This window comes from Dendrobates tinctorius, unplaced genomic scaffold, assembly GCF_039654945.1.
Source record: "Dendrobates tinctorius isolate UK_male_01 unplaced genomic scaffold, ASM3965494v1 ptg000079l, whole genome shotgun sequence".
Classification (NCBI taxonomy): Eukaryota; Metazoa; Chordata; class Amphibia; order Anura; family Dendrobatidae; genus Dendrobates; species Dendrobates tinctorius.
This window is the reverse complement of record NW_027361747.1, coordinates 18,524,941-18,549,065: the sequence shown is the minus strand read 5'-3', so window position 1 is coordinate 18,549,065 and position 24,125 is coordinate 18,524,941. Positions and strand designations below refer to the sequence as shown.

At 47.3% G+C, this 24,125-nt stretch overlaps 1 protein-coding gene across 4 annotated transcripts in view; it reads right to left on the bottom strand.

The window, feature by feature from the left end:
- The window catches only part of CEP135 (centrosomal protein 135), a 234,113-nt gene that overhangs the window by 101,015 nt on the left and 108,973 nt on the right, over positions 1-24,125 (bottom strand). For all 4 annotated transcript variants that reach the window (XM_073583574.1, XM_073583575.1, XM_073583573.1 and 1 more), the window contains 4 exons: positions 21,988-22,149; positions 19,736-19,813; positions 19,001-19,152; positions 628-743 (listed from right to left, as the gene is read on the bottom strand). In XM_073583574.1, coding sequence (XP_073439675.1) covers positions 628-743; positions 19,001-19,152; positions 19,736-19,813; positions 21,988-22,149 — 508 coding nt within the window. The remainder of the gene's footprint in view (positions 1-627; positions 744-19,000; positions 19,153-19,735; positions 19,814-21,987; positions 22,150-24,125) is intronic.

The window sequence follows — 24,125 nt, the reverse complement described above, 5'->3', positions numbered from 1 at the left end:
AGGTGTCTTAGAATAACATGAGAATTGCATATCTTGTGCGTGTTGAAGACATCATAGACCTATCAATGTCAATTCTGATGATAAATCACCAAACTCTGATGGGGACCTGATCTGGTCTGAACTTATCCCAGCATGGGTGAAAAACATTATTAAAGTCTCCAATCATTAGCACAGTCACACCTGGCATCTGATTAATGAATGACATTACATATACCTACATTAGTGTATGGGGGCGGGTTGTAGCTGCTATGAAAAATAATAATTCCTTGGAGTACATCTTGAAGTGAATACACACAAATTTGACATCCCTATTGAACTTAGAAATAAAACATTAAAAAAATGGACCTATAAATTAAGATAACTAATCCTCTGGTGTATACAGAATGAAAACTTTGTCTGAAAAGAGGTCAATCATTGACAAAAAGTAGCAAAGTGAAGGAAACCCCCCCAAATCTGCAGGTTACACTCTGCCTAATACACACAGAAATGATCAATGTGAATGCTACCAATATATACTGTACACTTTGGTTCCCTTTATAAAATGTCCCATTTTATTGACAGATCAGAAGAAAGGATGAAAATATGTAATAATCTGGGACACCTGAAACCACTTATAATGCAACTTACCTATTCTTTCTTCCAAAGTTGCCATCTCTTCCTGTGATAACTGCAGCTCATTACACTTCACGGTCAGGCGATGCTGCAGGTCCTCCATAGACCTCTGAATTTGGTCATTCAGTAACCTGTATCACCAATAACATTTTGTGAAAAGAAGTTACAACATCCAGAAGAAAATGAAGAATCCTTTTTTGTAAAAGTATATAAACAAGTTTCTCCTCCTCAGCGTATTGTGAATACAATAGCGAACAAAACAATTGGAGTAAAAGTGTAATGGGCGCTGTCACGTATAAATTGAGACGTGTAAGCCTATGTTCCCATGTTGTTCTTTTTGCAGCGGGGTTTTTCTTTTTTTTTCCTAGCTTTTTAAAAGCAAATTTTCAGCTGTGTTTCACAGTACCAGCAAAGTGAGATTTCAGAAATCTCATGCACACAGCTTGCTTTTTTTTTTTCTTGACCGTTTTGTCAAAGAACTGCGTTTTGGCAAAATGCGGTATATCACTTCTTTCAGCGTTTTTCACCGATTAAAAGCAATGGGTGGTGAAAAAAAGATGCAAAAATGCAGGTGTCAGGTTTTACTGCATTTTTGGTGGCAAAACCTGATGAAGTTGAATAACATTTTTTTTATGCACTAAACTTTATCGGCATGCACAAGAAACATATGTACCCTGACAAAGATGACGCAAAAAAAGCACTAAAAATTAAGCAAAAACCTGCTTTTTGCAAGCAGCTTAAACTCGGCATAAAAAAAAAAACAAAAAAAAAAAAAACAAAACGTGTGAAACTTACAGGGAGAAAAAACCCTTAGCATTTATTGATAAAAGCAACATGTTTCGGCATCAGTCCAAATTCTTCCTTAGGCTGTGTGCCCACGATGCGATTGTTAAGCGTTTTTGCCGCGATTTTCGGTGCGAAAAAGCTGTGAAAACGTTTAAAAATCTTGTACAGAACGCACCACATGCATTCCTATGGCATTCCGCACATGCTGTGCTAATGCTGCGCTTTTTTCTGCGGCGGAATCGCATCGCGGAAAAAAATCGCAGCATGCTCATTCTTTTGTGCGGAATCGCAAAGAATTGCCGCGAATCCGCATCCATAGGAATGCATGAGAATCGCTTACTTCCAGCATGTGGCTATGCCCACCATGCGGGAAGTTAAGCGTCTCATGTGCGGTTGGTACCCACGGTGTGGAGGAGAGGAGCCTGTCCTCCAGGCCCTGGGTACCATCCCCCTGTAAAAAAAAGAATAAAAAATAAAAAATCGGGGTATATTTACCTTCCGGCGTCCCGCGCTGCCTTCCCGGGCCTCAGCGTTCCCAGTAATGCCTTGCGGCAAGGTCCTGTGATGACGTAGTCTCGTGAGATCGCTATAGCAACGCGAGACTAACGTCAGCACAGGTCTCGCAAGGCATTACTGGGAACGCTGAGGCCCGGGATGGCAGCGCGGGATGTCGGAAGGTAAATATACCCCGATTTTTTATTTTTTAATTATTTTTTACATTCTTTCATTTAATATTGTTGCCGCATAGCCGGCCTCAATAGTAAAAACCTGGTCACACTTGTCAAACACTATGTATGACGAGTGTGACCAACCTGTCAAGCACTTTCCAAGCGATGCTTTAAATCGCTTGGAAAGTGCTTGAATATCGCACGCGAAAATAGCGGCAAAATCGAACATAATCGCGGTAAAATCACGCTGAAAAAAACGTGTGATTTCTGGGAAGGAGTCCGGTTTTCAGCAGGGCTGTGGAGTCGGAGTCGGAGTCGTGGAGTCGGAGTTGGAGTCGGTATAAAATGGACCGACTCCGACTCCTAAAATATATAATAAATTGGGTACAGTAATTCAATGCAGGATGTGCTGAATATTTTTTCATAGGAGTTTGGGAAAGTTATGAAATGTCCTATAAATGGCTGTTATATTCCTGATCTAAGGCTACATTCACACACAGCGTTTTTCCTGTGTTTTTTGAGGATACGTTTTTCAGCTGCAAAAGTTGATCATCTTTTTAAAAAACTGCATCACCTGAAAGGTTTTTGAGCTCATAGATAATGTTTTCAATAGCAAAAGCAGATTAGAAATCTGCTCTATCTATCCATTTATCCATATCTGTCTATCCATATCGTATCTGTACCAAAAAGAATGAAAACCGGGTAGTACACCAATATATATTCTGTTCTATCTAAATATCTTGATTATTGGATCATAAAAATGATTAAATGTCTGATGTTCACATTGTACTACAATAAATTTTTCACTTAAATATAAGCAATATGTGTGGGAGTCGGAGTCGGAGTCGTGGAGTCGGAGTCGGTGTAAGGGAAATTGAGGAGTCGGAGTCGCAGGTTTGGCTTACCGACTCCACAGCCCTGGTTTTCAGTGTCCGGAATTAAACACAACGTGGGCACATAGCCTAAAACAGATTTCAAAACACATTGTTTGTATCAATAGATGCTATTTTTTCCCCATGCCTTTTTTCTCCAGCTGAGTTATTCCATATTATTGAGCCTCTCATTGGTGGAGCAGCAGTCTACCGTTTGATCACCATTTACTATCAGACTTGAGCCCGTGTCTGCACAACTCATCCGGGTGAGCAAGCAGAATCTCTTTCCTTTTCCTCTTATCGCTATGATACATAAACTACGGAGCGCCCCTATTTTATCTGATAGTGGATACAATAGCGTCATTTAGAGGAGTCACTGGATCTAAATCCGCCCAAACACCTCCTCCAGCTGTCAGTGGACACACGGCATGCACAACCAGCAGTGACATCTCTTGACTTACCATATACATATGTTTCATTTGTGCGTGTATTCCTAGCGAGTGAGTCTAGATTTGCATTAACATAATGTAACAATTGACCCAACAAGTCCCTATGGTGTGGCGTTGTGACAATCAAATGTTTCCTGATGTAGTGGAATTTGTCTCTGATCGCATGCGGCACACCCACCATAGACTTCAATGTGTGAGACAAGCGACTTGTCTGCAACTTGGCTGCATGATTTACAGCAAAATCAGAGCTCTAAAATAGAGGAGACACGTTACACAACTTCTTCAGATAAGTGCTGTCGTCATGGAGCCTTAAGCTACAGTTTAAACTGCACGATCGTCGCTGTTAAATAACTCCAATCTGCAGTCATTTGCCTGCAGCTTTAGATTGGCTGACCACAATCCTGTAAGCGCAGAGAACAAAAATATTTAAGCCGGCTTAAAAATCATCAAATTTGATTTTTGCTTGTTCGTCAGGTGTTCGCCAGCCTATTTAGACATGTGGGATTGTGGAGAGTTATTGTTCTTATTATCGCTCATTCCCCGATCACCGGCCCATGTAAAGATGTGTTGCTGACAATAATGCAACTATATGCAAATTAAGAAATAAACTAATTAATGATTGTCTTTGCTGATGACACCAAACTATGTAGGATACTAAAACATGGGTATTACTTACCTGGCAATGTGTTTTTTCATAACCCATGATGGCACCACGAGAGAGGGGATCCACCCTTCAAGGACAGGAAACCTTCAAGATAAAAGGGGCGGCTCCTCTCTCCGCATCAGTTGGTTTACAGAGCACGAGGGGAACTCCGCAGATTAGTGTACTCTCAAAATACACTGCTCAAAAAAATAAAGGGAAAACTAAAATACCACATCCTAGATATCGCTGAATGAAATATTCCAGTTGCAAATTTTTATTCACTGGAAAGTGGAATGTGTTCAGAACAATAAAACATAACAATTATCAATGTAAATCAAAATGAATATCCCACGGAGTTCTGGATTTGGAATGATACTCAAAATCATTAATCAAATTACAGGCTGATCAAACTTCAGTGGAAATGCCTCATGACAAGGAAACATGGATTTTTGTGAGTACTCACCGTAAAATCCTTTTCTCCGAGACGCTCATTGGGGGACACAGAGACTGTGGGTGTGTGCTTCTGCCGTCTGGAGGCCGACACTAAGTGTACAAAAAAAGAGTTAGCTCCTCCTCCGCCGCATACACCCTCGCCCCTAGGCCGGGCGTAACTCAGTTTAGTGCATAAGCAGTAGGAGAACGCGCCTTAAACTCAGGCAAGAAACTATATGTCTGAAAAAGGGGGCCACCCTAAACCTTGTACAAGGATTTGTAAAACTCAAAATAAGTAAATGCCAACTGGCTGATAGGGTGGGTGCTGTGTCCCCCAATGAGCGTCTCGGAGAAAAGGATTTTACGGTGAGTACTCACAAAAATCCATGTTTCTCCTTCGTCTCATTGGGGGACACAGAGACTGTGGGACGTCCTAAAGCAGTCCTCTGGGCGGGATCTTAGCTCACCCAATCCCTGCTAATTTGCGCCCCTGATTAGAGGTGCGCAACTGCTGCCTGGAGAATCTTTCTTCCCAGGCTTGCATCCGAGGATGCCTGGGTATGTACGTTATAATGTTTGACAAACGTATGTAAACTGGACCAGGTAGCTGCTTTGCATACCTGCTCCGCTGAAGCCTGGTGTCGTAGTGCCCATGAGGCACCCACTGCCCGTGCCGAGTGAGCCTTGATCCCTGCCGGAACCGGCGTGCCACTGATTTGATAAGCTTCTTGGACCGTCAGGCGAACCCATCTGGCCAAAGTCGCTCTGGACGCAGTGAGCCCCTTCCTCCGACCCTCTGGAACCACGAATAGAGCGTCTGTCTGGCGGAATGGCGCCGTCCTTGTCACATACCTCCTAAGAGCTCTTACCAGATCCAGGGTGTGCAAAGCCTTCTCTACCCTGTGCACCGGTGCCGGGCAAAACGAGGGTAAGACGATGTCTTCGTTGATATGAAATGCAGACACAACCTTCGGCAAGAAGGGAGGAGCTGGCCTTAAAACTACCTTATCCTTATAAAAGGTTAGGAACGGTGGTTTACAAGATAAGGCCGCCAATTCCGAAACCCGCCTAATAGACGTTATGGCTACTAGAAAAACGACCTTTCTGGACAGGTAAGGTAAGGAGACCTCTTGCAATGGTTCGAAAGGGGCCTCCTGAAGGATTCTGAGCACCAAATTCAGGTCCCATGATTCCGTCGGCGCCTTATAGGGGGGTACTAAATGTGCGACCCCCTGCATAAACGTCCTAACCTGCCAGACGGAAGCGACTTTTCGTTGGAAAAGTACCGACAGGGCCGAGATTTGCGTTCTGAGGGAACTCGGGGCCAACCCTGCGTCCAGCCCTGCCTGTAGAAAAGCCAGTACGTTGGGGATCGAAAAAACCAGAGGAGCCACTTCACGATCCCTACACCAACGGAGGAAAACTTCCCAAGTCCGATGATACACCCTCGCTGAGGAAGGCTTTCGGGCACTCACCATCGTGGCCGCCACATCGCGTCTGAATCCTGCCTGTGTTAACAGCCAAGATTCAATGGCCACGCCGTCAAACACAGGGCCCCTAAGTTCGGATGGCAGATCGGCCCTTGGGACAGTAAGTCCGGCCGATCTGGAAGACGCCAGGGTACGTCCACCACTAGTTGGACCAGATCTGCGTACCAGGCCCGCCGGGGCCAATCTGGGGCCAGCAGAATTGCTGGAACCTTCTCTCTCCTTATTTTCCTGATAACTCTTGGAAGCAGCGGTAGCGGGGGGAACAAGTACGGGAGACGAAACTGGCTCCACGGGAGCACCAGCGCGTCTGCTGCGATTGCCTGCGGATCGAGGGATCGAGCGACAAACCTTAGTACTTTGGCATTCTCTCTGGATGCCATAAAGTCCACGTCTGGTGTCCCCCACCGTTGGCAGATCTGCTGAAAGATCTCGGGGTGCAGGGACCATTCCCCTGCCGCGACCCCCTGTCGGCTGAGAAAATCTGCCGCCCAGTTTTCGACTCCTGGAATGTGCACCGCTGAAATTACCACGCGGTTCTTCTCCGCCCAACGTAGTACCAGTCCGACCTCGCGCATGGCTGCCTGGCTGCGCGTGCCCCCTTGATGGTTGACATATGCTACTGCTGTCGCATTGTCCGTCTGGATGCGCACCGGCCGGTGTCTCAGGAAACACTGGAAATGTTGTAGGGCCAATCGTATTGCCCGTATCTCCAGAATGTTGATCGGGAGAACTATCTCCTGAACGGACCACCGCCCCTGGGCTATGTGACTCTGGAAAACTGCCCCCCAACCTTGCAGGCTTGCATCGGTCGTCACCACCAACCATTGTTCCGGGGGAAAGGGTTTCCCCTGGACCAGAGACGAGTCGCGAGTCCACCACCGGAGTGAACCCCGTATCAGCGGAGACAACTTGCACCGATGACTGAGAGACAGCAGCCTCCGGTCCCATGCTGTCAAGAGCGCATGCTGAAGCGGACGGAGATGGAACTGGGCAAACGGGATTGCTTCTATCGCCGCCACCATTCTGCCCAAAACACTCATGCCATACCGGATGGATCTGGAGCCCGGCTGTAGAAGGTTCCGTATCCCTTGCTTGATTTTTTGCGCCTTGTCCTGAGGGAGGATCACCAGCCCCCGGGAGGTGTCGAAAATCATGCCCAGGAACACGATTTTTTGGGCTGGAACTAAAGACGACTTGCTCCAATTGATCAGCCAGCCCAGACGGGCCAGGGTATCCAGAGTAATACTGACATTGTCCTGGCACTCCTGAAACGACGGCCCCTTTACCAAAAGGTCGTCCAGGTAAGGTAACACCGTTATGCCCCGTGCATGCAGGATGGCCATAACCACCGCCATTATCTTTGTAAAGACTCTGGGGGCAGTGGCCAGACCGAAGGGCAGAGCCACGAATTGGAAGTGACGTCCTCCGATCGCAAATCGCAGGAACCTCTGGTGTGGGGGGAATATCGGAATATGCAGATATGCATCCTGCACATCGATTGAGGCCAGGAATTCCCCTGGATCCATGGCTGCAATGACCGAGCGGAGGGATTCCATCCGGAATCGCCTGACCCTGATGAATCTGTTTAGGATCTTTAGATCCAGAACCGGCCTCACAGTCCCGTCTTTTTTGGGGACCGAAAAAAGATTGGAGTAAAACCCCTGCGACTCTTCGCCCTGCGGCACTGGGGCGATGACCCCTTTGTGCTGTAGCGATGTTACAGCCTGTAACAAACTCTCTGCCTGCGCATCTGTTTTGGAAAGTCGCGAACGGAAGAATCGCTGAGGTGGCCGTCCTACAAACTCTATCTTGTACCCGGACGATACAAGTTCTGCCACCCAAGTGTCGCGTGTCACTGCGACCCAAACGTGGCTGAACCTTAGTAGGCGTCCGCCCACTCTGTCGTCCGTAGGTACGGAGTGCCTCCAGTCATTTAGCTGGAGGCTTTTGGGGCTTGGCCCCCTTCGCTCTGGGTAAATGGCCTCGGCCTCTACCCAGCGGATTGGCCCTGTAAGAGACTTGTTTTTCCCTACTCTGGCCATCGTTTGCGGAGGAGTACGCCCTGGCCGAAGTCCCCCCCCCAGGGGCTACGAAAGGGGCGAAAACGCCTCTGCGTTTGCCTGAATGCCGGGCAACTTCTCTGCTGCGGAAGGAAACTACTTTTACCCCCTGTGGCTTCTGAGATAAGCCTATCCAGCTTCTCACCGAACAGTCGATTGCCCTGAAAAGGCAATGAGGTTAAGGATTTTTTAGAGATAGAATCCGCTTTCCACAGTCTCAGCCATAATGCACGCCTAATGGCGATCGCATTCGCCGCCGCCACCGCCGAGCACTCGGCCGCGTCTAGTGAGGCGCTGACAAGATAATCACTTGCTCCTGACATCTGATTTGCCACTTCTAAGACCTCCGCGGGGAGATCCCTGTCCTGGAGGGCCTTATACAGAGCGTCCCCCCACGAAACCATGGCCTTAGCCACCCAAGTCGCCGCAAAGGAGGGGGCCAGAGCCGACCCTGCTGCTTCATATACCGAGCGGGCAAGCCCGTCCATGAGGCGATCAGTTGGGTCCTTTATAGAGGAAACACTGGGTATCGACAATAGCGATCTTGATGCTAAACGTGATACCGGAGGGTCCACTACTGGCGACTCTACCCAAGCCTTATGGAGCTCAGGGGGAAACGGATACTTTGCCTGCAGCGCTTTTTGCATTGCAAAACGCTTATCCGGGTGATCTCTATGTTTCTGGACTAGCTCCTCAAACTCCGGATGCGTGGCAAATCTTCTATGTGGTCGCCTGGATTTCTTAAAAGAGACCTTGTGACCTGAGACTGTGGGCACATCGTCCTCGATCTCTAATGTCTGGTTGACTGCCTCAATGAGACTGTCCACCGAATCCTGGAACCCCAGACTTTCTAGATTCCAGGCCTCTTCCTCCTCTCCTTCATCCTGATCGCTCCCAGAGCTCAGAGACGGGGAACGGGATGCCCTAATACCCGCCGCCGAAGCCCCGGAGGGTCCGGCCGACGGGGAACGAACCCTCTTGATATGAGCTTGCCTGGTACTGGAGCGACCTCTAATGGTTGGAGGGTCCTGAGACGAGGACGAGCTCTCTTCCGCTGGCAGACCCCCCTCCCTGCTCCTGCCCGGGCCCTGAAGGGATTCAATTGCCCTTGTAAGGGACAGCATAGACTGCGATAAGGACACCGCCCATTCCGGGGGGTCCTGACCCCTGGGTTCAGAAACAGTGGGGGGCTCCTGGGCGCGCTCCGACTCACAGGCTTCACAATATTTACCCGCCTGTGCCTTTGGCAGCCTGACCCCACAGGACACGCAAACCGCGTAAAGGAAAGAGTGAGCTTTCCCTTTGGCAGACATACTTGCACAGGCTGAAGGCAGAGTAGAAGGAGGAGGAGGGTAACCTCTTCCGTGACAAGCAGCGTGGTTCTCCAAAACGGAGTTACACTCACCCACCGGCTCCTGTCCGCAGTACCCCTGCGTGGATGCGAGGCGTTAGGGCGGAAGACTCTCCGGAACCTATATCGCGCGTCTCCGCATTCGCCGCCTGCCACCGCCGCGTCAGCGGGCGGGACTTCCGGCTACCACCGGAAGTCAGCCGTGCGGAGCCCGGGTCACCAGCGCCAACTTGCGGTGCGCTGCAGGAACAGATCGCCCCATATAAGAAAAGGTGAGCAGGACCACCTCGGGGGGTGGGTGGGGTGGGGGGGGGGGGGGGGGTGCTCTGTCGGTTTTACTCGCGGCCTCTTCCCCACTTCTATCGCCGCCCCCGCTCCCGCTCTCACCTGCGCCTCCGATTCAGCCCCCTGGACTCACAACCAAGGGGTGGACGGGGCCTCCATACTGCTGTAGTAGGAGAGGAACAACGTGGAGGCTGACCACTGGTTCTGCTCACACGCGCCTGATGAAGTTGTGGGGAAACCGAGTCCTCTAATCAGGACGCGTTGCCCCTCTTTCGATAAAAAATAGATGTCTGGAAAAAAGTCCCAGATGTGTCCCTCGGTGCGGGAGAGGACACGTGGAGGGTTACTCACACGTGGTCGCCCGTTGGTGATTTGGGGAGATCGGATCCTCTCTATAGGATCCGTCGCCCCTATCTTATCTTCATAGAAAAAAAGGGAAAAAGAGAAAAAAAAAAAACAAAAAAAAAAAAAAAACCTAGTCTGGAACTCCAGACTGCGTGTGCCTCCATCAGACACTAAGCAAAAACTGAGTTACGCCCGGCCTAGGGGCGAGGGTGTATGCGACGGAGGAGGAGCTAACTCTTTTTTTGTACACTTAGTGTCGGCCTCCAGACGGCAGAAGCACACACCCACAGTCTCTGTGTCCCCCAATGAGACGAAGGAGAAAAGATGCCCAGTATTGTGTGGGGCCTCAATGTGCCTGTATGACCTCCCTTCTGTAGAACGCCTGGCCATGCTCTTGATGAAGTAGCAGATGGTCTCCTGAGGTATCTCATCCCAGACCAGGACTAAAGCATCCGCCAACTCCTGGACAGTCTGTGGTGCAACGTGACGTTGGTGGATGGAGCGATACATGATGTCCCAGATGTGCTCAATCGGATTCAGGTCTGGTGAACGGGCGGACAAATCCATAGCTTCAATGCCTTCATCTTGCAGGAACTGCTGACACTCCAGCCACATGAGGTCTGGCATTGTCCTGCATTAGGAGGAACCCAGGGCCAACCGCACCAGCATATTGTCTCACAAGGGGTCTGAGGATCTCATCTCGGTACCTAATGGCAGTCAGGCTACCTCTGGTGAGCACATGAGGGCTGTGCGACCTTCCAAAGAAATGCCACCCCACACCATTACTGACCCACTGCCAAACCGGTCATGCAGAAGGATGTTGCAGGCAGCAGATCGCTCTCCACGGCATCTCCAGACTCTGTCACGTGTGCTCAGTGTGAACCTGCTTTCAATCTGTGAAGAGCACAGTGCGCCAGTGGCGAATTTGCCAATCCTGGTGTTCTGTGGCTAATGCCAAGCATCCTGCATGGTGTTGGGCTGTGAGCACAACCCCCATCTGTGGACGTCGGGCACTAAGACCATCCTCATGGAGTCGGTTTTAACCGTTTCTGCAGACACATGCACATTTGTGGCCTGCTGGAGGTCATTTTGCAGAGCTCTGGCAGTGCTCCTCCTGTCCTGTTCCTCCTTGCACAAAGGCGGAGGCAGTGGTCCTGCTGCTGGGTTGTTGCCCTCCTATGGCCCCCTCCACGTCTCCTGGTGTACTGGCCTGTCTCCTGGTAGCACCTCCAGCCACTGGACACTACGCTGACAGACACAGCATGACAGACACAGCATGACAGACACAGCATGACAGACACAGCATGACAGACACAGCATGACAGACACAGCATGACAGACACAGCAAACCTTCTTGCCACAGCTCATATTGATGTGCCATCCTGGATGAGCTGCACTACCTGAGCCTCTCGTGTGGGTTGTAGAGTCTGTCTCATGCTTCCATGAGTGTGGAAGCACAACCAACATTCAAAAATGACCAAACCAGCAGCCAGAAAGCGTTGTACTGAGATGTGGTCTGTGGTCCCCACCTGCAGAACCACTCCTATATTGAGGGTGTCTTGATAATTGTCAATTTCCATCTGTTGTCCATTCCATTTGCACAACAGTATGTGAAATTGATTGTCAGTGTTGCTTCCTAAGTGAACAGTGTGATTTCACAGAAGTTTGATTTACTTGGAGTTATATTCTGTTGTTTAAGTGTTCCCTTTATTTTTTTGAGCAGTGTAACTTATCCATCTCTATATTTAATTCTAACTATCAACAGCCAGTGAGTGTCTAACAACTAAAATTCACCGAACAAAAGGGAGTGATTAAGTAGGGAGGGAATATAAGTGTGCCGTCATGGGTTACGAAAAAACACATTACTAAGTAAGTAATACCTGTGTTTTTCAGTTACCCATGACGGCACCACGAGAGACTTTCAGAGACTTGTAGTTTTAGGGAGGGATTACAGCCTGCAGCACCCTTCTCCCGAATGTGAGGTCAGAGGAGGCAGACAGGTCTAACCTATAGTGTCTGAAGAAGGTAGATAAGACCACGTGGCCGCCTTACAAATCTGGTTGATTGAGGTATCCGCTCTTTCCACCCAGGACATCGCCATGGCTCTTGTGGAATGGGCCTTCACACCTGCAGGAATAGCCCTACCTGCACGGACATAGAGTAGCTTTATGGCGTCTCTCACCCACCTTGCTATAGTCTGCTTAGATACTCTAAGGCCCTTCCTCGACCCCTGAAAGGAAACAAACAGGGCCCTCGGCTTTCTCCCGGGCTCTGTCATTTCCAGATAACACAGAAGGCACCTCCTAACATCTAAAGAATATAGACTTTCCTCTTTCTGGTTGCTGGGATGAGGCAACACTATTTCCTGAGCCCTGGGAAATTTTGTAACCACCTTAGGGAGGTAAGCTGGATTAACCTCAAGATTATCCTATCCTCCATGACCTGCGTATAAGTAGGGTCTGCTGACAAAGCCTACAAATCACTTATCCTACGGGCTGAAGTGAGAGCTTCCAGTAGGACCGCTTTTAATGAGACCACCTTTTCTGAGGCCGAAACCAACGATTAAAATGGGCTGTTAATGCAGTCAAAACCAAATTTAGATCCCAGGGAGGGGGGCTAGGTGATGGAACTGAGTTAGACCTACTACAGGCTCTAATGAATCTGGCCACCCATCTATTATTTGCCAAGTCACAGTTATATAAGGCCCCTAAGCCTGATCCTGTACTTTAACGGTGCTGACTGCCAGGCCAAGGTCTAACCCCTTTTGAAGGAACTCAAGTATAGCCTCTAACGGGACCTCCCCTTCATGTACTGTCCCCATGAAGGATAAGAATTATTTCCAGGTCATCCCATAAATTCTTTTGGTCACTAGTTTTCTGCTACTAAGTAGGGTGGAAATTAACCGAGCCGAAAACCCCCTTTTCCCTAACAGTGACCTCTAAAATTCCAAGCAATTCCAAGCTGTTAAATGCAACCTGGACATCTGAGGGTGGAAAAAAGGCCCCTGGGATAGGAGATCCTGATCTTCTGGAAGAACTCATGGGTCTGATATCGACATCGTCTTCAGCCAGTAAAACCAAGGTCTCTTTGGCCAAAACGGAGCTATCAAGATCACTGAGGCTTTATCTTCCTGGATCTCTCTCAAAACTGAAGGGATGAGGCATATTGGCGGAAAGGTGTGGAGCAGGCCTGGTGTCCATTTCCCTTCAATGTTCTTTCTACCGCCAGGAGCTCTCAACTGTTTGACGAGAGCAAATACCTCTTCCCTTGACCAGGTGCCTAGCAGCCAGAGGGCGTCTAGGTGGGCTCCCCATCCCCAGGGACTGACGTCTGTTACTATTCTGGATACCATAATAGTCCAGGGTACTCCCCTGGGAGCCAAATTGATCGGTAGCCACCACCTGTGGGACTGGATGACCGTCTGTGGGTGTAATAACTTTCTTTCCAAGTGACCTTGCAAAGCCAGTTCGTTCTCCAGAACACACCACTGAAGCTCCCGCGTATGAGACTGGGCCCATTTTACCGAGACTAACAGCGACATCACCTTCCTGAAGGTCATCCTCAGATTTGCCACAGAGGTCAAGATTAGACTGATATTTCTCCTTCTCTTCTGGAAGGCAACACTGTGTTGTCACTGGCTCTATCCTGGATTTTTGTAGGTATAGATGTCCAAAGTGTCTCTGACAATCCTGACTTGTTTCTGGCACTATATGAGAGAATTCCCTAAGATCAGAAAATAGTCTAAGTAAGGAACCACTAAGACGTCCTTTTCTCGGAGATGGGACGTCACTGCTGAGATCAGTTTCGTAAAAATCCGGGGGGGCTATTGCTAGACCAAACGGGAGAGCTTTGTACTGGAAATGTTGCGATTGTATCTGCACTGCCACCATGAGGAATCTTTGATCTTCCTCGCAGATAGGAACATGATAATATGCATCCTTGAGGTCCAGGATCGCCATGTCGCAATGTGGGAATAGAACTTTTAACGCCGTCCTTTCTGATTCCGTCTTGAATGATGGTATAATCAAGAATCTCTTTAGGGTTTTCAGGTTTATCATAGTCCTCCATCTGTTTGTTTTTTTATCAGAAATAGTGGGGAATTGAACCCCTTTCCTCTAAAGGAATTTCTTCCAGTATGTATTTTTCTTTTAGTGATAGAATCTCGTTCTCCAAGGCCAGTTGCTTCTGTTGAAAGAGTTGCACTGGGGTCTCCACATATCTCTGAGGTTGTGTGGTGTGGAATTTTAGTTTAAGCCCAATCCTACAATCTGAAGAATCCAGGCACTGGAGAAAATCCTTTCCCAGGCCGTGAGGAAACCCGAGAGCCTCCCTCCCACGTGGGAAGTTAAGTCATTGGGGGGGGGGGGGGGGGTTTCTCAGTATATCGGGTGGGTTTTCCAAAGTAGAACCCTCTTCCCCTTCTAGACTGCTTTTCTGGCTTATCTTGGTCTCCATATGACTGTGTGCTGGATTTGCGTCCCCTCCGAAAGGACCGCCTAAAAGAAGGAAAGGGAGTGCTAGGAAACCCCTTCTTATCCCCCGCTTTTTCTAGGATCTCATCAAGGGCCGGCCCGAACAGGAATCTTCCTTTGCAAGGGAGGGAGCAGAGTTTAATCTTGGCTTGCATATCTCTTGCCAACACTCCAGCCAAACTGCCCGGCGCCCCGCATTGGCCAATGCCGCTGATCTGGCTGCCAATTTTGCTAAGATATCTGCCAGGAATGCTGTTGCGGCCTTAATGGTGGGAACAGCAGCTAGGATGGTGTCTCTCTGAACTTGCTGGTCCTCAAGGTTGTCCAGCCAAACCTTAAAGGATCTAGCCGTACATGTAGATGTAATGGCTGGTCTTAATTCTCCTGCCGAAGATTCCCTGGCTACTTTAAAGAAGCTTTCCGTCTTCATGTGAAGGGGTTCTTTCAATGATCCTAGGTCCTCAAACAGGAGCGAAAACTTCCTTGAAACTTTGGAAACTGCGACTTCCAACTTCAGAGCCTTATCCAAAGAGGAGCATGCTTCTTTCTCAAACGGATATTTCCTCTTAATTCCCATGAGACTTTGTGACTTTCTGTCCGGCTTCTCCCATTCCCTTTTTATGAGGCTCTGAATCTGCTCATTTATCGGGAAGGTCCTACGCTTTTTCCTCCCTAGGACTCCAAACATCAGATCCTGAGCTGACCTCTTAGTTTTCTCTTCCACCAGAAAACAGCATCTATTCTCCAATCTGCTGTCAGACGACTCAGTTTGGTCCGAGTCCACCAGCTCTGATCCCTTATGCTCCTCTGTTGTAGAAAGGGATGGGCTGAGTCTATTGTAACTCTCTTCTAATCGGTCTCCCTCTTACCCAACTCTCTCCCCTCCAATCTGTCTTGAATGCTGCAGCCAGGATCATATTCCTCGTCAATTGTTACATCGACCCCTCTACCTTGTGCCAGTCCTTACACTGGTTACCCATCCACTTCAGAATCCAGTACAAACTTATTACCCTCATCCACAAAGCACTCCACGGCTCAGCACCACCCTACATCTCCTCCCTCGTCTCAGTTTATCACCCTACCCGTGCCCTCCTTTCTGCTGATGGCCTGAGGTTAGCATCCTCAATAATCAGAACCTCCCACTCCCGTCTCCAAGACTATACACGTGCTGCGCCAATTCTTTGGAATGCACTTCCCAGGTCAATATGACTAGTCCCCAATCCCTCCAATTTTAAGCTTGCCCTAAAAACGCATTTATTCAGACTGGCCTACCGCCTCAACACATTAACCTAACTATTCCGTGTGGCACAGTCAAAAGTTTTACCATAACCAGGTTCCCTGCATCATGTTCCCACATGCTTTATGCATTTATTAGCCCTATGTGTCTGTACTGTTACACACTTAATATTATGGCTGGTCCGAACAATGAAGGCAACTGTTACCACCCACCTTTCGTGTCTACCTTTTTTCCTCATAGATTGTAAGCTTGCAAGAAGGGCCCTCATTCCTCTTGGTATCGGTTATGATCTATGTTATTATTGTTATGCTGTAATGTCTATTGTCTGTACAAGTCCCCTCTGAAATGAAAAGTGCTGCAGAATATGTTGGCGCTATAGAAATAAAATTATTATTATTATTATTATAGTGGTAAGATGGTCCGCCCGTGAGCTGCCTGAGTGGCCCCCACTGCTGTTGCGACGTAGCTGCTGGGGTCACTGCTTCCTCCTGTCATGAGAATGCGGTGGACGCTGTCTGTCATCCTTCTGGGGCAACTCCTGTTGCTCCTGTACTGGCTGCGGCTGCTCCTGTGTGAGCTTCCATGTCGCCATCTGCCGACTGCGGGTGATCTCTTTATATACCCTGTGGGAATCCCCGTCAGCCAGCAACATCCGCCCCTTTCCTTCTTCCCTTCTTTTTTTTTCCCCATTGGTGGCCGCCATGGGATCTGTAACCGGATACTTTCCAGTCTTTGAATTTCATGCGTCCCTAGAGCGCGACTTCTGGGACGCGCTCTCTGACCCCGCGCGCCATCAGGACGTGACTTCCTGTACGTGCTCCTGACATCACATGTTCCAGGAAGTGATCTGTTCACGTGTCTGATGCTGGATGAAGGCCTGCTGGAGAAGCATTACTTGCTGAAAGATGAGCTCCCCGTCCAAGGCTGCCCGGCTTGCCGGAAAAACAGGGCCACACGACAAGGCACCACCACCGGGCTGCCGTGGCAAGTCCCACGTGGAGGGGGGGGGTTTGCAGAGAAAACCTACCACTGCTCTGCTAGGAGAAATGTTTCCGGAGTCCGGCCTCTATTCGCACAGGGAGGGCAGCATATCATGCCTCCGAGGCGCTACCGGTATCTCGGAAGCGGCCGCAGCAAACCCAGTCTACCAAATCCGACTGCCCCAGGCATCCTCTTCCTATATTTCTTCTACCCAGGCACCAGTGTGCTCCTGCTTGGCGTGGCATGGCAAAAAAAGGTCTCCACACGCTCCACTCAGGGAGGGCACACTATTGTGGCCTCCGAGGCGCTACTGGCACCGGCCGCAGCAGCACCAAATCTGCCAAGCCCAGGCATCCTTTTCTATCTTCTTGACTTTATCTTGGGGATTCCCCATCAAGGACAGGAAACCATCTGATGCGAAGAGAGGAGCAGCCCTTTTTATGTTGAAGGGTTCCTGTCTTGAAGGGCGGATCCCCTCTCTCATGGTGCCGTCATGGGTGACTGAAAAAATGTGACCTTGACATTACAATATTGCACAACGATCTGAATAAGATGTCTGAATGGGAAAACACTTGGCAAATGAGATTTAACATAGACAAATGTAAAGTAATGCACCTGGGAACGAGTAATCTTATAGCTGCATAATTTGCATATACATTAAATGGGTGTATACTAGGGACTACAGAACATGAGAAGGACTTGGGTATTCTGGTTACAAGAAGTTGAGAAGCAGCACTCAATGTCAAGCAGAAGCTGCAAAAGCAAACAAGATTTTATGATGTATAAAAAGAGATAAAATCCTGCAATGCCAACGTAATGTTACCCCTTTATAAATCACTGGCGAGGCCACATCTAGAATATGGGATCCAGTTTTGGGCCCCACATTTTAAAAAGGATATTCAGAAGTTAGATCTAGTTCAAAGGCGGCAACCCGATTATTACAAGGGATGGAAGGTCTCATATGATGAAATGTTGGAAAAGTTAGGCATGTTTAGTTTTTTTGGAAAAAAAGACGCTTCAGAGAAGATCTCATTTACATGTATAAATACATGTGTGGCAAGTACAAAACACTGGCAAATGACTTATTCCTTCTGTGGTGTAGTAACCACTGAGTCCGCTAGGGTGCGCTGTGTGGTTGTCCCAGGAGAAAGGATGAATGGCAGAATACGGAATGGCCGTTATGTATCCCAAAGTGGGTGGCTTTGGGATGGAGACTTATGTGTTGTTCAGCAATATTGCTGAGGTGTTGCTTCAATGTATAAGGGAGAAGTCTCCAGGTAACTAGAGAGATGGACGGGCCTGTTACCTACAAACCCACCCAGGGGTGTGTTTAAGAGTGTCATAATAAAGTATATGTGTGGCTGTGTGTAATAGGACCTTTAGTGAGGTCATAGCCATGTGATCACCTGTGGGTGTGGTTATGGACCATATAAGGTACCTGAGGTCCGGTCACGAGAGAGAGCGCATGGATCTGATTGGGCCATGTGGAAGATCCCGGTAGGCCTAAGTGGAGGAAGGTATGCTACCTTCCTGAAGACCACGCAATAAACCCTATGAACTTTTAAAAGGAACGTGCCTCCTGATTGTCTCCCGTTGCTCCTGAGCGAGTTGAATCCCTACACTTCCAAAAACCATACTAAGTACCAGGGGGCATTCATTATGGGTGGAAGAAATGCAATTCAGACAGGTAAACAGGAAAGGGTTCTTTACAGTTTGAGCAGTCAGACTGTGGAATGCCGACCATAAGAGGTAGTTATGGCAGACACTATAACAGCTTTTAAAAAAGGACTGGACGATTTCCTCGATACACATAACATTGCGAGTTATAGCTAAATTAGTGACAAAATGTATAATTGGTGGAGATAGTTTGAACTTAATGTACCTAGGTCTTTATGCAACCTATTTAACTTTGTAACTATATGCAACTATGTTGCTTGCACACAGCGCTGATAATTGCTCCATCTAAATGGTACTAAATGAGCACCGACTGATAAAGTATCATGGCTTATTTCAGGCAGAAAGACCATTATACTCTACCATCAAACATAGGACTGGAGGCTGATTTTAAAAAGGAAATAGAGACACTGCTCTGGATTGCTGCTGACTACACAAAAAAGTTAAAAATTTCTTGTACATGAATACCCCAGCGCTGTGGACAATGGGGGAGATGGTATAAGAAATGATCAGGCAACCACTTTTATTTTATGCCAGCTCTGATAAATCTGCCCTCATTGTACTTGCCAAAACAATTCACATGAGAAATGAAGTTATTAGAAGAATACATAATATATTATATGTAGTGGTCTAGAAGACAGACCTTAAGGAATTTAATTCAGCTTTGTACTGCGAAGAGTCATCCTGAGTCTGGGCCAGTGTAATGGATTGTGAGCGGTGCACATTATCTAAGGATGATATCTTTTCCTTCAGTTCAGATATAGTAGATTTTAACTCGAACCGTTCTGTTTCCAGCTACAAAAATTAAAATAGATGATTAGTCACCAATGACAAAGGCAATGTAACAAGGGCCTCATAAGCCAGAGATTTTCATTCCACCTACAGCAAATGTTTATTAAAGGGGTTTTCCGGTTTCAGGAAACACCTCTACCCATGTGCTGTTGTAAAAAAAACAAAACCCTATACTTTGCTCACTCTCCCCAGGTCCAACACCGAGTCTGCATAGCTGCTCCCAGGGTCTGCAGTGCTGATATCATATTGACAAACGCTGCAGCCAATCACTGAGCACAGTGGCTCTGAGCAGAATTCGCTGTTGACTTGGTCACAGTCGCTGAGCTCAGTTACTGGCTGCAGTAACCAGATGTCAGCACTGCAGAAGCGGATAATCAGTACTGGACCCAGGAAGGGTAAGATCAGCAAACTGCAGCCGCGGGGCTGTAGCTTTATAAAACTGGAAAATCCTTCCAATTATTCAGATTCCATTGTAGTTGTTAGATGAAGACAAGGACTACTTTTTATCCCCAGGTGCTATCACAATTCCCAAGTGAAAACAAACCAGAAGTGACACCTAATTATTAAAAACTAATACATGACTTACTACTTGTACTGTACTCTCAAAGTTCGCAATCTTCTGGGACAGCTTTAACCTTTCTGAAGCGGAAACTTCCTGCTGAACCTGAAAACAAAAATGATAACGTCAGAGATACACTACTTCTAAAACCAAACTAAAAGTGTTATTTCGGGACTTTAAAACGTCCGTTCCTCAGTCTAGGCCACCAGTATTAGACAGCATGGAGGGGGAGCGACTCGGCACCTCCAACCATCAGCTGTCTGAGCAGATCGTGGCTCTTCGACAAGCGTCGACCCCTTTTTATTTGTTACCAGATACAGCTAGGTACTTCTGGTAGCGGTGGTGCCTGTAATTACAGACCAGGGTCCTTCACGCAAGTAGGACAACGCTATATTACATTGCAATGCACATTGTGCATTAGACAGATGTCAGCCAGAGCCTCAACAAGGCACAGCTATCTCTCCGAGACCTTTTCTGAGCCAAGCATGTCAGTGACTTATTTCACAAGAACAAAAGGATCAGGAGAGATGAAGTCTACAGCCTGGTTCGTATCTTCCTTCTCATCTGTCATGGGGAAAGGGTAGAGATGTCCCCATACACATTAGATGGTCGTCAGTCCAGCCAAACTTGGTAGGTTCTTATTACTTATGAATGTGATCATGCTTCATGTCCCAGAATTGCTCTTTTAGAGCATTATATCAAACCACATAAATGACATACATCAGTTACAGGACAACCTTGAAAAGAATCACTTGCAACAATCCACTTGAAACGAAGGGAATGTTAAGTAACAATGTAAATGAACCTCTATAAAAGCGCTATACGGGTTGTATATGGTCTAAGGGGGTCGTCAGCTCCCCCCGATAGGTCTGATATACTGAACAATTGTAAGAATGATTTCTGATATAGTAAATAATTGTATTCTCCATCGACTTTTACAATTCTGCATGGAGCCGCTATTTGAGAAATAAATGAATACATTGATAATGGGGTCCCTATACCCCGACTGTCCAGTACTGTGATTAGGGACATCCCTGACTTGAATAAGAACTAGTAGTCAATTTATTGATATATCTGGAAAAATACAACAGAGGACCAGTACAACACAGAGTAGATGATTGTCATTTTATGGGCAATACCATGATTTACGGCCTTCAGGGTCCGCTTTCATTCCTACATGTATGAGTTTACATTCCTACCTCCCAACTACCACTTATGCTGAAGTCACACTTTGCATTGTATACTTTGTACAAAACCCATATCAGTAGGTTACTAATAGTGATGTTCAATGACACGTTATGTAGAAATAGACTACAAAGCAAACGTCTCATGTGAGTGCAGCGCTGAGATCACACCATGTTCACCTGGAAGAACAGAAGAGAAAAACAAAATGCAAAAGAAAATGCATTTCGACACCATTGTACCATCCATCAATACATAGTGCAATACTCATGCGGATCTCAGTTACATTTTGTGTGATATTCCACAGTCAAATTCCCAATTGTGCAGGTTGCTAGTCACCAGGCCGGCTGAGCTTCATCAAGAGTACAGCTCTGAAGCCTAGAGTGGTGTGAATGTGGCTCTACAGTGTGACACCATCTAGCATAGGACCAGTACGACAGGAGTAATTCTAGCCACTCAAGACTTTTTGGAAAAATAATTCAGCTTCATGATTTACATAAAACTGTCTAACAAAAAAAACTGGCATTGATACCCACCACAATCAGAGATCAATTCTGATTTCCTAAACTTTTCTGCAGACATAAAAGCTGCAATGTGAATGGCTGCCATGAGTAAGAAGGAGTTTTTCCTGTAAGCGGCTACTAAATGCACAGGGAGTAGTCCGGGCGGCTGCCGTACAGATCTATTGCAGTCGCCTCATCCATGGCAGCTCATAAAGACAAACCTGCAGCGATTCTGACAGGTCTGGGCCCCCTGTACATGTTCTCGCTTTTTAGAAAGGCAGAATGTGTGCACTGATGTCCTACATGGGCCAAGATAACATTTACATCATTAGTACAGAAGTTCTTTATTCTATCAGCAAATTACAAAATTTTGTTCAAAAAGAAAGAAACACCTTTGGCTGTGAGCACAGAGTTGCTTATATGGAAACGTACATACCAGCTCTCAGCCACCTTCAGCCATTGTAGGACGAAGCGGAAGGTGGCCGCACTCAAGTGAATAGTCTCATTTATACAAATTGTCCCTGCTAAGAGCACCATCAGTGAGGGATTACATACAGCGGCTTTTGTAACAAGATATAAGGAAAACATACTAACCTTCATCTTGTCTCTGAGCCCCTCATTCTCATCCTGAAGCCTTCTTAAATCTGACTTGACTAGATCTCGTTCCTCCTCTAGTTGGCGCATTTCACTGGCTGAAGAGGCACTCATACGGAGAGGAGACCGGTCTCGTTTAGCCAAAGTCAGCTCATTCTGAGCCTGAAAAAGAAGATTTTATGCAAACTAACTAAACATTAAAAATAACTGCACATGATGAAAGCATCATATAACTAACATATGTGAGGTGGTGCACTGGGATGTACTCTTTAGGCTATGTGCACACGTAGATTTTGGTCCTGCGGATTTTTCCTCGCGGATTTGTAAAAACCCGCAGGTAAAATTTCAGGTCAAAAGACCTGCGGTTTATCTGCGGATTAGCCTGTGGTCTCACACCTCTACAATGGAGAAGGTGTGAAACCGCAGCGGAATCCGCACAAAGAATTGACATGCTGCGGATTTGAACCTGCAGCAAATCCATACGGAAAAATCTGCAGCATGTGCACAGCGTTTTTCAGTTTACCATTGAAAACAATGGTACTGCACAACGCACCTAAATCTGCTGCGGACCCGCAGCTCCTGAAACGCTGCGAATCCGCAGCAGAATCCGTACCGTGTGTGCATACCCTTACAGATCCATATGCCGCTCTGATCTAGTATCTGAGCAAAAACAATCGCCACCAAGGGAGAACAGCGCTCTGATGAGCGCTTCTACCACTTCACTTCAACGAGTGATTGGTGGGAGTCTTAGCATTTGAACACCCCCATCATTTGTATATTTATGGGAAGTATACACCCACTAGAACATGTAGGTAGAAGATATATTTATTTGTTTAGCTCTGTTACAAGTTAAACATTATGGACTTGTTTAGAAAACTCATTTTACTACTTCATAGTGGGGAATTCTAAGGGCTGGGGTGTCACCCGTTCCAAATCTTTTGGCCAAAGTACTGAGTGGCTATAAAGAGTATTTTCTCCCTCTGTAGGACCTGTCCTGTCCACCAATACTCAAACATCCCATGGACATGAATGGGCACCAAGTAACACTTTCTTCATCACAGATATCAGCCAATTGCCGGCATCCCTGCAGAGGACACAGTGTGATCAGCCTATTGTCAAATTATTGCTCAAACAAATAAAGAAAAGCCAAAGCAAAGACCATATTTAATATTCAATCTATGCAGAAATTAAAAAAACAAAAAACAAAACCCTGCTACTTGTCTGACGCCTCCTGTATACACATCATAGGGTGTAGCGGTGCGCACATGACTACATACAGCAGACTGAATATCCATGTTATTAGCCAAACTAGATACAGGTGCAACTCACAAAACAGGGATTTTTGTGCACTCACCGTAAAATCCTTTTCTCTGAGCGACTCATTGGGGGACACAGAACCATGGGTGTTATGCTGCTGTAACTAGGAGGCCGACACTAAGTCGAGACAAAAAGTGTTAGCATTATCCCGGTTCCAGAAAACGAGAGGTTCAAGGGATTCTTCTCGAACCTTTTCGTCATACCGAAGAAGGATGGAGCGATGCGACCCATTCTGGATCTAAAGCTTCAAGGTCAAGCTAGTTTGTCAAGGTCTAGCACTTCAGAATGGATTCCTTCCGTTCGGTCATTACCTCAATGGAAAAAGGGAAGTTCCTGGCATCCATTGACAACAAGGATGCTTTTCTCCACATTCTAATTTTTCCGTCGCATCAGAAGTTCCTGCGCTTCAACCATTCGTGGGGAACATTTCCAATTCACAGCCCTGCCCTTCGGCCTCGCCACTGTGCCCAGAGTGTTCACGAAGGTTATGGCGGCCGTCATGTCCATTCTGCACTCCTGGGGCGTGGTCGTTTTGCCATACTTGGACGACCTTCTCATCAAGGGACCGTCTTTCCAAGCCTGCGCAGAGTGCATACGCATTACCTTGGATACTCTCTCTCGTCTGGGCTGGCTAATAAACTTGAACATGTCCTCTCCCGTTCCAGATCAGCGGATCTCCTTTCTAGGGATGATCCTGGATACTTCCCAAGGTTTGGTGATTCTCCCTCGGAACAAGGCCTTAGCCCTTCAAAAGGGAACCGGTCGCTTTGTTGTCCATCCCCTCATTCCATTCGATTCGCCATGAAGGGTACTGGGGAAAA